At 49.3% G+C, this 11837-nt stretch overlaps 1 protein-coding gene across 3 annotated transcripts in view; it reads left to right on the top strand.

Annotated features, from left to right (window-relative positions):
• The first annotated feature begins 702 nt into the window (after window positions 1-702).
• lrrc20 (leucine rich repeat containing 20) overlaps window positions 703-11837 on the top strand; it is a 33401-nt gene continuing 22266 nt past the window's right edge. The window contains exons 1-3 of one of the 3 annotated variants that reach the window (XM_055661950.1): window positions 703-830; window positions 1989-2079; window positions 11512-11661. In XM_055661950.1, the coding sequence (XP_055517925.1) occupies window positions 2052-2079; window positions 11512-11661 (178 nt within the window). In that variant the 5' untranslated portion in view covers window positions 703-830; window positions 1989-2051. The other 2 variants (XM_055661952.1, XM_055661951.1) reach the window with 2 other exon arrangements.

Here is an 11837-nt window from a genome sequence, read left to right as displayed (position 1 = left end):
CATCCAGGCAGCATCTTGTGAATTTCCTCCACACCATCCCCAGTGCAGGCTCATCCTGTAGGGTGGCAAACAGAACCGTAATGTTCCAACTGTGTCTCATAAATGCTTTATAAAGTTGTACTGTAACCTGGAGTAACACAGCGGGTCAGGCGGCATCAGTGGAGAAAAATAATAGGTGACGTTCCGGGTCTTCAAACTGTTGGTTATAGTTCAATACCACCCCTCGCCCTCTCCACCCCCTCCCTCATCTTCATTGCCCGCTTCATCCCTCTCCCACCCCCTAAACCTCCTTCACTGCTCCCTTTTTCCTTACCCTGATAGACCACCCCCTCATTCTCTCCTCTACCATCCCCTCCCTCACCCTTCCCCCCCTCCCCTCCCCCATCCCCCCCCCCCCTTCCTTCTCCACAACCTTCCTCACTTTCCATCTGCCCTCGCTCAGAACACCTTGACCTGCCTTGCACCCCCTCCGCACCAATCCCTCACTCGTGCTGCTGCTTTACCCCTGACTCCCTCCCTCCCTCTCCACATACATCTCCCATCACTCCTCCTCCTCGGCCACCCCCTTCCTTCCATCTATCTGTCTGTCCCTCTCTCCGTCCCTCCCTTTCTTTGTCCCTCTTTCTTTCTCTCTCCCATCCCCCCATCTCTTTCCCTCCCTCCTTCTGTTTCCGTTTCCCTTTCTCTCCCTCCATCTCTCCCCAGTCTCCTCCTCCCCACCTCTACTCCCCTCCCTCCCTCCCTCCGCCGCTGCTCGCGGCCTGAAGCCTGAAGCGTCTCCCCGCTACCGGCGCCCGGCGGCCCGGGACAGTCAGTGCCGAGTCAGGCCGGTGAGAGTGCGGGGCCCGGGGCAGCGGGGAGAGAGAGTGCGGGGCCCGGGGCAGCGGGGAGAGAGAGTGCGGGGCCCGGGGCAGCGGGGAGAGAGAGTGCCCCAAGACAATGTTTCTTATTTACAATGTTTCTTATTTAATGTCCCTTGTCTAGTCTGAAATAAAGTTCATTATTGGATTAGAAGAAATATAATTGTGTGTGTTATATACATTTATATAATTTTCATGTATGTGTGTTTATAAACATTTTATTCCTTAACAAGAATCAACAGAATTATGAACTAACAGAATTATGAATCTAACCCTATATCACGCACAAAAAGTCCCCCCCTGTCAATCACCCTGCGAGTCGGGTCGGTTCCGGTTGCTACAAAATCAACTCAAACACTGTTTGTGAGCCATTTAAAAAGAAATGATTTAAAAAAACATTAAAAAAGACAGTTACCAGAATCAAATTTTATTCTTGACAAGAAGTTTCACCTGACAAATTTATGAATCTGACCCACACAAACTGTTGCCCCGCAACATTGATTACACTGCGAGTCGGGTCGGGTTAGGTAGGCTCAGGTTACTAAAATGGGCGTGGAAAATGCCCATGATCCCCTCCATAGCGTACTACACGTCAGTCCATTGCATTTAGCAGGAGTAGCCTATCTTGCTTCGCTATAAGATCTTTGCTCCATCGCTCCCCAGTCTCCTCCTCCCCACCTCTACTCCCCTCCCTCCCTCCGCCGCTCCTCGCGGCCTGAAGCGTCTCCCCGCTGCCGGCGCCCGGCGGCCCGGCGGCCCGGCGGCCCGGGACAGTCAGTGGCGAGTCAGGCCGGTGGTGAGTGCCGGTGCCGGTGCCGGTGCCGGAGCGGGGGGGAGAGTGGGGGGCCGCTCCGGTCGTCGGGCGGGCGAGCGCTGCGGGGAGGGGAAGAGTCCCGGGGCCCAGCAGAGCCTGCGTCCACCCCTTCCCCTGTCTACCCCGCCCCTCCCCCCCCTCTACCCAACCCCTCCCCCCCCTCTACCCAACCCCTCCCCTTGTCTCCGCCCGTCCCGTCAGGATCAAAGATACCAGAGGAGCTCTTTGGTGAGGAAAGCCCAGTTACCCAGACGTGTGTGTGTGGTGCTCCCCGTGTTTGTCCCGTCCTGTGACGGTGTGTTTCCGTGTTGCAGCGAGCGGACAGCGGAGAGAATGGCCGCGGACGCAGCCAGGGGGTGGCGCGGATCGTCAAAGAGATGGTGGCGGAGCGCAGCGAGCGTCTGGGTGGGGGGGGGCACAGAGTGGGTGGTGGGAGGGGGGTTAGCGGGATGAGGGTGGCACTGGGGGGGGGGGGGGGGGATGAGGGGGGCACAGAGTGGGTTGTGGAGCAGTGAGGGGAGGGGGCGGTGGAAAAAAGTGGGGTGGCAGTGACTGGGGATGGGGAGAGACCTACTGTATGACTGGCCGTGGAGGGGGGGTGAGGGTGACCTAATCCCTGGGTTGGGGGTACCTGGGGAACTAGGGGTGAGCCGAGTCGAGGGGTGACCCAGGGTGGGGTGGTGACAGCAATTGAGGAACTGGGGGTGAGCTGGGGCTGGGTCTGGAGTTGTCACTCTGGTCCACACTGCTGTGGGTGAGGGAGCGCTGCTGGAAATAGCTGTGTAAAATGATCAGGGCTTCAACCTGCCCTGGTGCAGCTCTCACTGAGAGATTGGCTCCACTTATTGAAGCCAGCGTTGGACACTTGCAGGTTCAGAACTCAAAACCAGCGATCTAAAGCACAGACAGACAGAAAATGCTGGAGTAACTCAACGGCTTAAACAGCATCTCTGGCGAAAAGGAATAGGTCACGTTTAGGGTCGAGACCATTCTACAGACTGAGATGAGTCTCGACCCCGAAACGTCTCCCATTCCTTCTCTCCAGAGATGTTGCCTGTCTCACTGAGTTACTCCAGCTATTTGTGTCTGTCTTCGATGTAAAGCAGCACCTGCTGCCCCTTCCTTCACATCAAGAGCGCAGAGCAGGAAAAACGAGTAAAAATTCAGGCGAGTGCTGTTTACTTGGCAACTGCAAGCTTGTGTTTTACCTTTGTACACTTCATGACCAAATGGAGAATCGGGAAGATCACAGATATAATAGAGCACATTAACAGGCCCTTTAGCCCATCTGCAGCATGTACCCCAAGATGCCTTTTGGCCCATCTCCCTTTCCTATTTATGTACCTGTCCAAATGTCTTAAATGTTGCTATGGTAGCTGCATCCTACATCCATGTTCCATACAAAAGTTGCCTCGGGTCCCTATTCAATCTTTCCCCTCTCACCTTAAGCCTATGTCCTCTAATTCTTCAATCCTGAACCTTTGGGGAAAAGACTGTGCATTCATCCTATCTCTTCCCATCATGATCTTATACTCCTCCAGAAGATCATCCCTCATCCTCCTGCGCTCCATGGAATAGAGTTCTAGCTGCCGCAACATCTCCCCGTAGCTCATGCCCTCGAGCCCAGGCAATATCCCCGTAAATCTCTGCACTCATTTCAGCTTTCCTACAGCAGGGTGACCAATATTGAACAAAATACTCCTAAGTGTGCCCTCATAATAGTGCAGGAAGGAACTGCAGATGCTGGTTTAAACCGAAGATAGACACAAAAAACTGGAGTAACTTAATGGGTCAGGCAGCATCTCTGGAGGGAAGGAATAGGCGACGTTTCGGGTCGAGACTCTTCTTCAGACTGAGAGTCAGGAGAAAGGGAAACGAGAGATGCAGATGGCGGTATAGAGAGATATAGAACAAATGAAAAAGTAACAATGATCAAGGAAATGTGTTGGCTGTGGGCTAGGTGATAACAAGTTATGCAGACAGTGAAACTTAACAGGACAACAGTGAAACTAGTACAACGACTAGGATGGGAGAGCGTTGGGGAGAGAGGGGATGCAAGGGTTACTTGAACTGAGAGAAATCAATATTCATACCGCTGGGCTGTAAGCTGCCCAAGCAAAGTATGAGATGCTGTTCCTCCAATTTGCGTTGGGCCTCACAAGGATGATGCCCAGGACAGAAAGGTCAGTGTGGGAATGTGAGGGGAAGTTAAAGTGTTTGGGAACTAGGAGATCATGTCGGAAGAAGATCCAATAGCAATGGTTAAGAGGCATTTAGACAGGCACATCGATACGCAAGGAATTGAGTGATATGGGCCATGTGCAGGCGGACAGCATTAGTTTATAAATTGGTACATTGGATTTCACAGATATCGTGGACCGAATAGCCTAGTCTTGTGTTGTGCTATTTGATGTTCAAGAAGCATTGGTTTAGGGTGAGAGGGAAATGATTGAAAGGGGACCTGAGGGTGGAGGCAGGTGCAAATACAATATTTAAAAGGCATTTGGACAGGTATATGGATAGTGTGTAAGAAGGAACTGTGGATGCTGGTTTACACCAAAAAGACAAAAAAGCTGGAGTAACAGATGGTCAGGCAGCATCTCTTGAGAAAATGAATAGGTGATGTTTTGGGTTGGGACCATTCTTCAGACTGTCAGGGGCTTTGATTTGTCCTTTTGCATCATTAATTTGTTTCTTTATACCTATTCATATCTCTCCTTTCCCTCTCCCCTGACTATCAGTCTGAAGAAAGGTCTCGACCCGAAACGTCACCTATTCCTTCTCCGCAGGTATATGGATAGACGGGTTTAGAGGGATATAGGGCAGATGCAGGGAAATGGCACCTTGATCGTCATGGATGAGATGGGCTGAAGAGCCTGTATCCATGTGGTGCAGCTCTGCGATTGTGATGTGGTAGATGCAGTATCAGTAAGTGTGGTGACTGTGAAGCTGATTGGCGATCATTTCAGCACCAGAGATGCCAACTCCTTGGCTGGGACAAAGTTTTTAGTTTTAGAGAATCAGCGCGGAAACGGGCCCTTCGGCCCACCGAGTCGAGGCTGACCAGTGATCCCCGCACATTAATGTTAACCTACACACACTATAGACATTTAACAATTTTACTGAAGCCAGTTAACCTTTTAAACATACATTTGGAGAGTAGTGGTTTCAGAAACAACTGTAGACTATACGAGGAGTGTAAGATCAAGGCAGACTAAAGGACAAGGAGTTGCCATCCAAATATGGGAGTGGACATTGATGAAGCACATGGGAGTGGAGGTTTGTAAACCTTGCTTACTGTTCAGAGGCAGTGTTAAAGTAAGCACGGCTCACTGTCATAGAGAGAGAGAGTGATACAGCATGGAAACAGGCCCCTCGGGCCAACTTGCCCACACCGACCAACATGTCCCATCTACACGAGTCCCATCTACCTATATTTGGCCGATATCCCACCGAACCTGTCCCATCCATGTACATGTCTATCTGTTTCATAAACTGCCACAGTGGCGCCCCGTTACAGATAAAAGTTCAATGTCAACAATGAGGTAGATTGGAAGATCGGGATATGCTCTAGCTTGTGGGAGGACCATCGCATTGTCTGATATCAGCGGGAAAGATGCTGTTGCTGAATCTGGGGAACGTGCTGTTAAGGTTTGGCATCTTCTGTCATACGGCAGAGGAGAGAAGAGGGAACGATGGAGGTGAAAAACGTACTTGATTCTATTGGCTGCTATCGCAAGGCAGAGTGTAGTGTAGATGGTGTCAATGGTGAGGTGTTTTTTTTGTCTGTGGTATGGGCTGGGCTACATCCACAGCTCATTGCAATCTCTTCCCATCTCGGGCAGAGCAATTCCCAAACCCAGCTGTGATGCATCCCTATAGGATGCTTTCCACTTTGTAGAAGTTGATGAGAATCGTTGGCGACATTCCGAACTTGCTTAGTCTTCAGTAGAAGTAGCGGGCGTGCCTTATTTTGGCCGCAGCTTCAATGTGGTTGGTACAAGATAGATTGTTGGTGATATTTCCCCTTGAAACTTAGTTTGGTTTCATTGTCATGTGTCATATTTGTCTTTTTGCCACCGACGTACAGTGAAAAACATTTCAGTTGCACGCTATCCAGTCAGTGAAGAAAGGGTCTCGATAAGAAACGTCACCTATTCCTTTCCTCCTGAGATGCTGCCTGACCTGCTGAGTTATTCCAGCTTGTGTCTATCTCCGAGGTTACAGTACAATGTTTATGAGGCACAGTTGGAACTTTACGGTTCTGTTTGCCACCCTACAGGAAGGATGTGCCTGCACTGGAGATGGTGTGGAGGAGATTCACAAGATGCTGCCTGGGGTGGAGTGTTTCAGTTACTGGGTGGGCTGGGAGTGTTTTCCTGGGAGTGTAGGGGGCAGAGGGCAAACGTGGTCGGGTCACAAAACTATGAGGCATGGATTGTATTGAACAATAGGAATCCTTCCCCAATAAAGAGCTGGTTCCATCAAACAGTCCTTGTTCCAAACTTACACTGGCCCCTTCCCCCAACTCCCTCTCCACTACATCGGGGCTGCCTCCTGCACCCGTGCACAACTCAATGATTTCTACACCTCTTCCAACCTGCCCTCAAATTCAGGGACCATCTCTGACACCTCTTTCCCCTTTCATGATCTCACTGTCTCCATCACAAGGGACAGACTATTGATGCCTACCACAAACCCGCCGACTCACACAGTTATCTGGACTACACCTGCACTCACCCTGCCTCTTGCAAAGACACTATCCCCTACTATCAATTCCTCTGTCTCCACCACATCTGCCCCCAAGATGAGGCTCTCCATTCTAGGACATCCGAGGTGTCCTCTTTGTTTAGCAAACATGGTTACTGTCATAGATGGATCCCTCACCCACATCTCCTCTGTCCCGTAGTTCTGCTCTCGATCCTCCTCGCTTTGGACCGAACAAGGATAGAGTTCCCCTGGTCCTCGCCCTTCATTCCACCAGCATCCACATCCAACACATCATTCTGCAACATTTCCACCTCCAATGTGATTTCACAACCAGACATTCTTACCATTTACATCCTTTTCACCTTCCACAGTGACCCCGCTTTCAGCAACTCATCCCTTCATGGTTCACCCATCCCTTTCCACCCAAACCAGCGCCTCCCCAGGTACTTTTCCCAGTAACCGCAGGCGGTGTGACATCTGTCCCTATACCTCCTCCTTGACTGTACAGGGACCCTGACAGTCCTTCCAGATGAGGCCGAGGTTCACGTACCTCTTCGAACCTCATCTACTGCACCGAGTGTTCCCGATGTGGGCTCCTGGTACATCTGTGGGACTAGGTGTAGACACGGTGACTGTTTCACGGAACACGTGCGCTCGGTCCACCAAGGCCTGATGGATCTCCCAGTTGCTAAATATTTCAACTCCTCTTCCCATTCCCACACTGACCTTGCTGTCCTGGGCTCCTCCATTGCCAGAGTGATGCCACATGCAAACTGGAGAAACAGCCTCATATTTTGTTTGGGCAGCTTACACCCCAACGGTATAAACATTGAACTCTCTAATTGAAGGTAACACACACACCCTTCTTTTTTCTCCTCTTCCCTGTGCCCCACCCAGGTGCACATGAACCTCACCCACTATCCACCCCCCCACCCCCTTTCACCCAACAGCACAACATCACATCGTATTCCGTTTGTGCAGTTTACAACCCAGCGGTATGAATATTGATGAATCTAACTTCAAATAACTCTTGCTTTCGCTCTCCCTCCAATCTTTCCCCCACCCTAGTTCTCTGACCCATTTCACTGTCCTGTTTTGATCTGGTCTTTTCACACCTTCCCCTTCCATATCTCTAGTCTCCCTCTCCCCTGACATTCGGTCTGAAGAAGTGTCTCGACCCAAAATGTCACCCATTTCTTCACTCCAGAGATGCTGCCTGACCCGCTGAGTGACTCCAGCATTTTGTGTCTGTCCCCTTCCACCCATGTCCCTTCCTCTGGCTTTAAATCACACTCCTCATCTCTCCTATCTTACTCCCCTTTGTCTTTTCATCTCTGGCCTTTGTCCACCCGTCTGTTAATCAAAGCCTCCCTCTCACCTGTACCATCTGCGGGGTCTGTCCCACCTTGACAACTCTTCCAACTTTCTCCCCCTCCCCGCTTACTGCAATCTGTCTGAAGAAGGATCCCGACCCGAAACGTCACCTCTCCATGTTCTCCGGAGGTGCTGCCTGACCGGCTGAGTTACTCCAGCACTTGGTGCTTTGGTCCTGCTGTATAAACCATTCACTCTCAAGCTAATGAACAGTTGTTGAATGATCTGCCATCTCCTTTATCAACACGTGTGGAACAGAATTCACCGCAGTGAAGCTGAACCTTGGATCTGAAGAAGGGTCCTGACACAATGCATCGCCTACCCATGTCCACCACTGATGCTGCCTGACTTGCTGAGTTACTCCCAACACCTTTACGCTTTTTTCTTTTGTAAAGCTGCATCTGTAGTTCCTTATTTCCCCGTATAGAGGTATCTAAAACTAGGGGGCATTGGTGTAGAGAGAAGCAGAGGAAGAAGATTTCAGACAGTGGGCGGTTGGAATGTGGAAGGCACTAAAGGACTTGCCACTGTACAGAACACGAGGCACAAAGTGCTGGCAGATGAGACCAGTATTGATGGGGATTTGATGGTATCGGTTTATTACTGCCACGTATACAGAGAGACTGTGAAAAGCTTTTGTTCGTGTGCGGTCCAGACAAATCCAATCATATAATGCATGAATACAATCAGCCCATGCACTAGTACAATAGGTAGAGTAAAGAGCAAAATACCAGTGTGCAGAAAGAGACACAATGTGCTGGAGTGACTCAGAGGGTCAGGCAGCATCTCTGGATAAAATAGATGGTGGCGATTCATGTTATGCCCCTGTCCCACTTAGGAAACCTGAACAGAAACCTCTGGAGACTGCGCCCCACCCAACGTTTCTGTGCGGTTCCTGGAGGTTGCAGGTGGTTGCCGGAGGTTGCAGATAGTGGAAGCAGGTAGGGAGACCGGGAACTGCACGGAAACCTTGGGTGAGGCGCAAAGTCTCCAGAGGTTTCCTTTCAGGTTTCCTAAGTGGGAGAGGGGCATTAGTGTCCTTCACACTCGAGAGCGCAGAACATAGTTTCACAGCATTGCAATATTATAGAGAAGTTCCAAATTAATTTAATTTGCGACATGCGAGACTCGAGGATGGTGTGTTGCCTCCCTGGTGGCAGGATCCAAGATGTCTTGGAGCATCTGAACTTCATAACATCCTCAAGAGGGAAGGTGAGCAGCCGGAAATGGTTGTGCATGTGGGCACAAATGACATCGGGAAGAAGAGGAAGAAGGCTCTGTAACGTGAGTTTAGAGAGTTAGGAAGAAGGCTGAAAAGGAGGCATTCTATGGTGGTTATTTTGGGTTTACTTCCAGTACCTTGTGCTGGTGAGGGCAGGAACAGGGAGATAGGCTGAGGGGTGCGTGCAGGGAGTAGGGATTCAGATTTAAAGACCACTGGGATCTCTTCTGGGGCAGGGGTGACCTGTACAAAAGGGACTGGTTACACCTTAACTGGAGGGGGAACAACATTCTGGCAGGCATGTTTACTAGTGCCACACGTGTGGGTTTAAACTAAATAGCGGGGGTAGGGGTTGACAAATTGGGAGTATAAGGATGGTTGAAGGGGAAAATGTGAGAGAGTGATTTTAGCTAACAAAGATCTTGAAGAAATTCAAAACATATTTAAGTTCTCAAAGGTAGTTGTACTGCACAAGATATTGACATGAATATAGTCTGTAGCTTGTTTCGGGTATGCACCAGTGACCTCAGCTGAGGGAAAAATATGTTTTTCACAACTGAAGCATATTCTGTTTGATAGACGTCATAGTTTAACACCAGATAATTTGAAAAAAATGCTAGTAATTATGTGCAACCAGGCAACTTTGGGCATTCAATGTAGTATATATTATCATTTTAATACCATATGCCGTTTTTCGTCCTTAAATGCCTTTTCCGTGCCTTTTTTGTAATTTTATTGTGCCTTTTTGCCTGCCTATTTCAGTGTTTTTTAGTGCCTAAACATCCTGACTAGTGATGAGGAAAAAAAATTTCACCCAGATAGTTGTGAATCTGGAATTCTCTGTCTCAGAAGGCAGTGGAGGCCAATTCACTGGATGCATTTAAAAGAGAGTTAGATAGAGCTCTCGGGGCTAGCGGAATCAAGGGATATGGGTAGAAGGCAGGAATGGGGTACTGGCTGTGGATGATCAGCCATGATCACATTGAATGGGGTTGCAGGCTCGAAGGGCCGAATGGCCTACTCCTGCACCTCTTGTCTATGTATCTACGTAATTTAGTTTACCTGCCCACTACTGTGGTGTCATCAGCAAATGTATAGATGGAGTTAGAGCAGAATGTGTCCTCCTGGTTGTGATCATATAGGGAGTGTTGTAGGGGACTGGGAAGACATCCTTGCAAGGTACTCGTGTGGACAATTATAGTGGAGGACATTTTGTTGCCTCTCTCACTGATTGTGGTCTCTGGGTCAGGAAGTTGACGATCCAGTGTTGAACAGGATGCTGATTCTTGGGTCTAGGAGATTGGCGATGAATTTCTTTGTAGTGTTGAAGAAGGAGCTTTAGACTTTAGAGATACAGAGCGGATACAGACCCTTTGGCCAACCGAGTCTGCGCCGACCAGTAATGCCCCTAATCTACCTAAACCTCTCCCTGTAGCTCAGACCCTCGAGTCCTGGCAACATCCTCGTAAATCTTATTTTTACTGTTGTGTAAGAAGGGACTGCAGATGCTGGTTTAAACCATAGATAAACACAAAAAGCTGGGGAAACTCAGTGGGACAGACTGCTTCTTTGGAGAGAAGGAATGGGTGATGTTTCGGGTCGAGACCCTTCTTCAGACTCCAGTCTGAACTCCGCTGAGTTACTCCAGCATTTTGTATCTATCTTCTTTGCACACTTTCAAGCTTGACAACATCTTTCCTGTAACATGCTGCTCAGAAATTAACACAATACTCTAAATGCGGCCTCACCTCCATCTTACACAACATGACCTCCCAACATCTATGCTCTTGCACAACTCAACTATCTTGCACAACTCAATGTTGCACAACTCAACTATCTTGCCACTGTCATGTCCAGCTTTGAATACCCAGAGGTTCAAATCTGTAAATGAATGGGAGATAAATTTGGTAACAATTACACAACTTGCTAAAGGAGTTGGAGGTTTTGGTCCAGAACCAGGGGCCATAGTTTAAGAATAAGGAGTAAGCCATTTAGAATGGAGACGAGGAAACACTTTTTCTCACAGAGAGTGATGAGTCTGTGGAATACTCTGCCTCAGTGGAGGCAGGTTCTCTGGATGCTTTCAAGAGAGAGCTAGATAGGGCTCTTAAAAATAGTGGAGTCAGGAGATATGGGGAGAAGGCAGGAACGGGGTACTGATTGGGGATGATCAGCCATGATCACATTGAATGGCTGGCTCGAAGGGCCGAATGGCCTCCTCCTGCACCTATTGTCTATTGTATATTGTAACTGGATGGATCAGTGACTACAGAGATTATCAATGAGATCTGGATCAGAAGAATAAATTCAGAATTTAGAGACTAACTGAGAACAGCCAGAGAGGCAGAAGTGGAAACAGCTTCCTAAACAAAAATAGATGCATTTTTGGGAATGAATGGAGCTTGAGAATGACATGGGTAGTTGGGGGGGGGGGGGGGGGGGGGGAGCAATCAGAGCAAGGGCCTAGGATGTTAGTGTTGCATTATAACTGTTCTCCTGACACGGTACACTGTTCATCTTTGTTTCCCCAGACCTGTCGAACTGCAAACTCACCTCTTTCCCGGTGGCACTCTTCAAAATGATGAAGGATGTGGTGGGAAACATTCGCTTTGTTTCCCTGCAGGACAATGAACTCAAATCCATCTCCGCGGACTTCATGACCAACTTCAGCCAGTTGCAGGGTAAGGAGGGGGAGTCGCCCAAACCAGCCTCTCCCCAGGTACTTTCCCCAGGAATCGCATGAGGTGCAACACCTGTCCGTTTACCTCCTCCCTCGAGTCTGTCCAAGGACCCTGAAAATCCTTACAGGTTTAGGCAGAGGTTCACTTGCACCTCCTCCAACCTCATCCACTGTATC

This window comes from Leucoraja erinacea, chromosome 34 (assembly GCF_028641065.1).
Source record: "Leucoraja erinacea ecotype New England chromosome 34, Leri_hhj_1, whole genome shotgun sequence".
NCBI classification, from domain to species: domain Eukaryota; kingdom Metazoa; phylum Chordata; class Chondrichthyes; order Rajiformes; family Rajidae; genus Leucoraja; species Leucoraja erinaceus.
The sequence above is the reverse complement of the archived record's forward strand: the minus strand, read 5'-3'. Positions and strand labels throughout refer to the sequence as shown.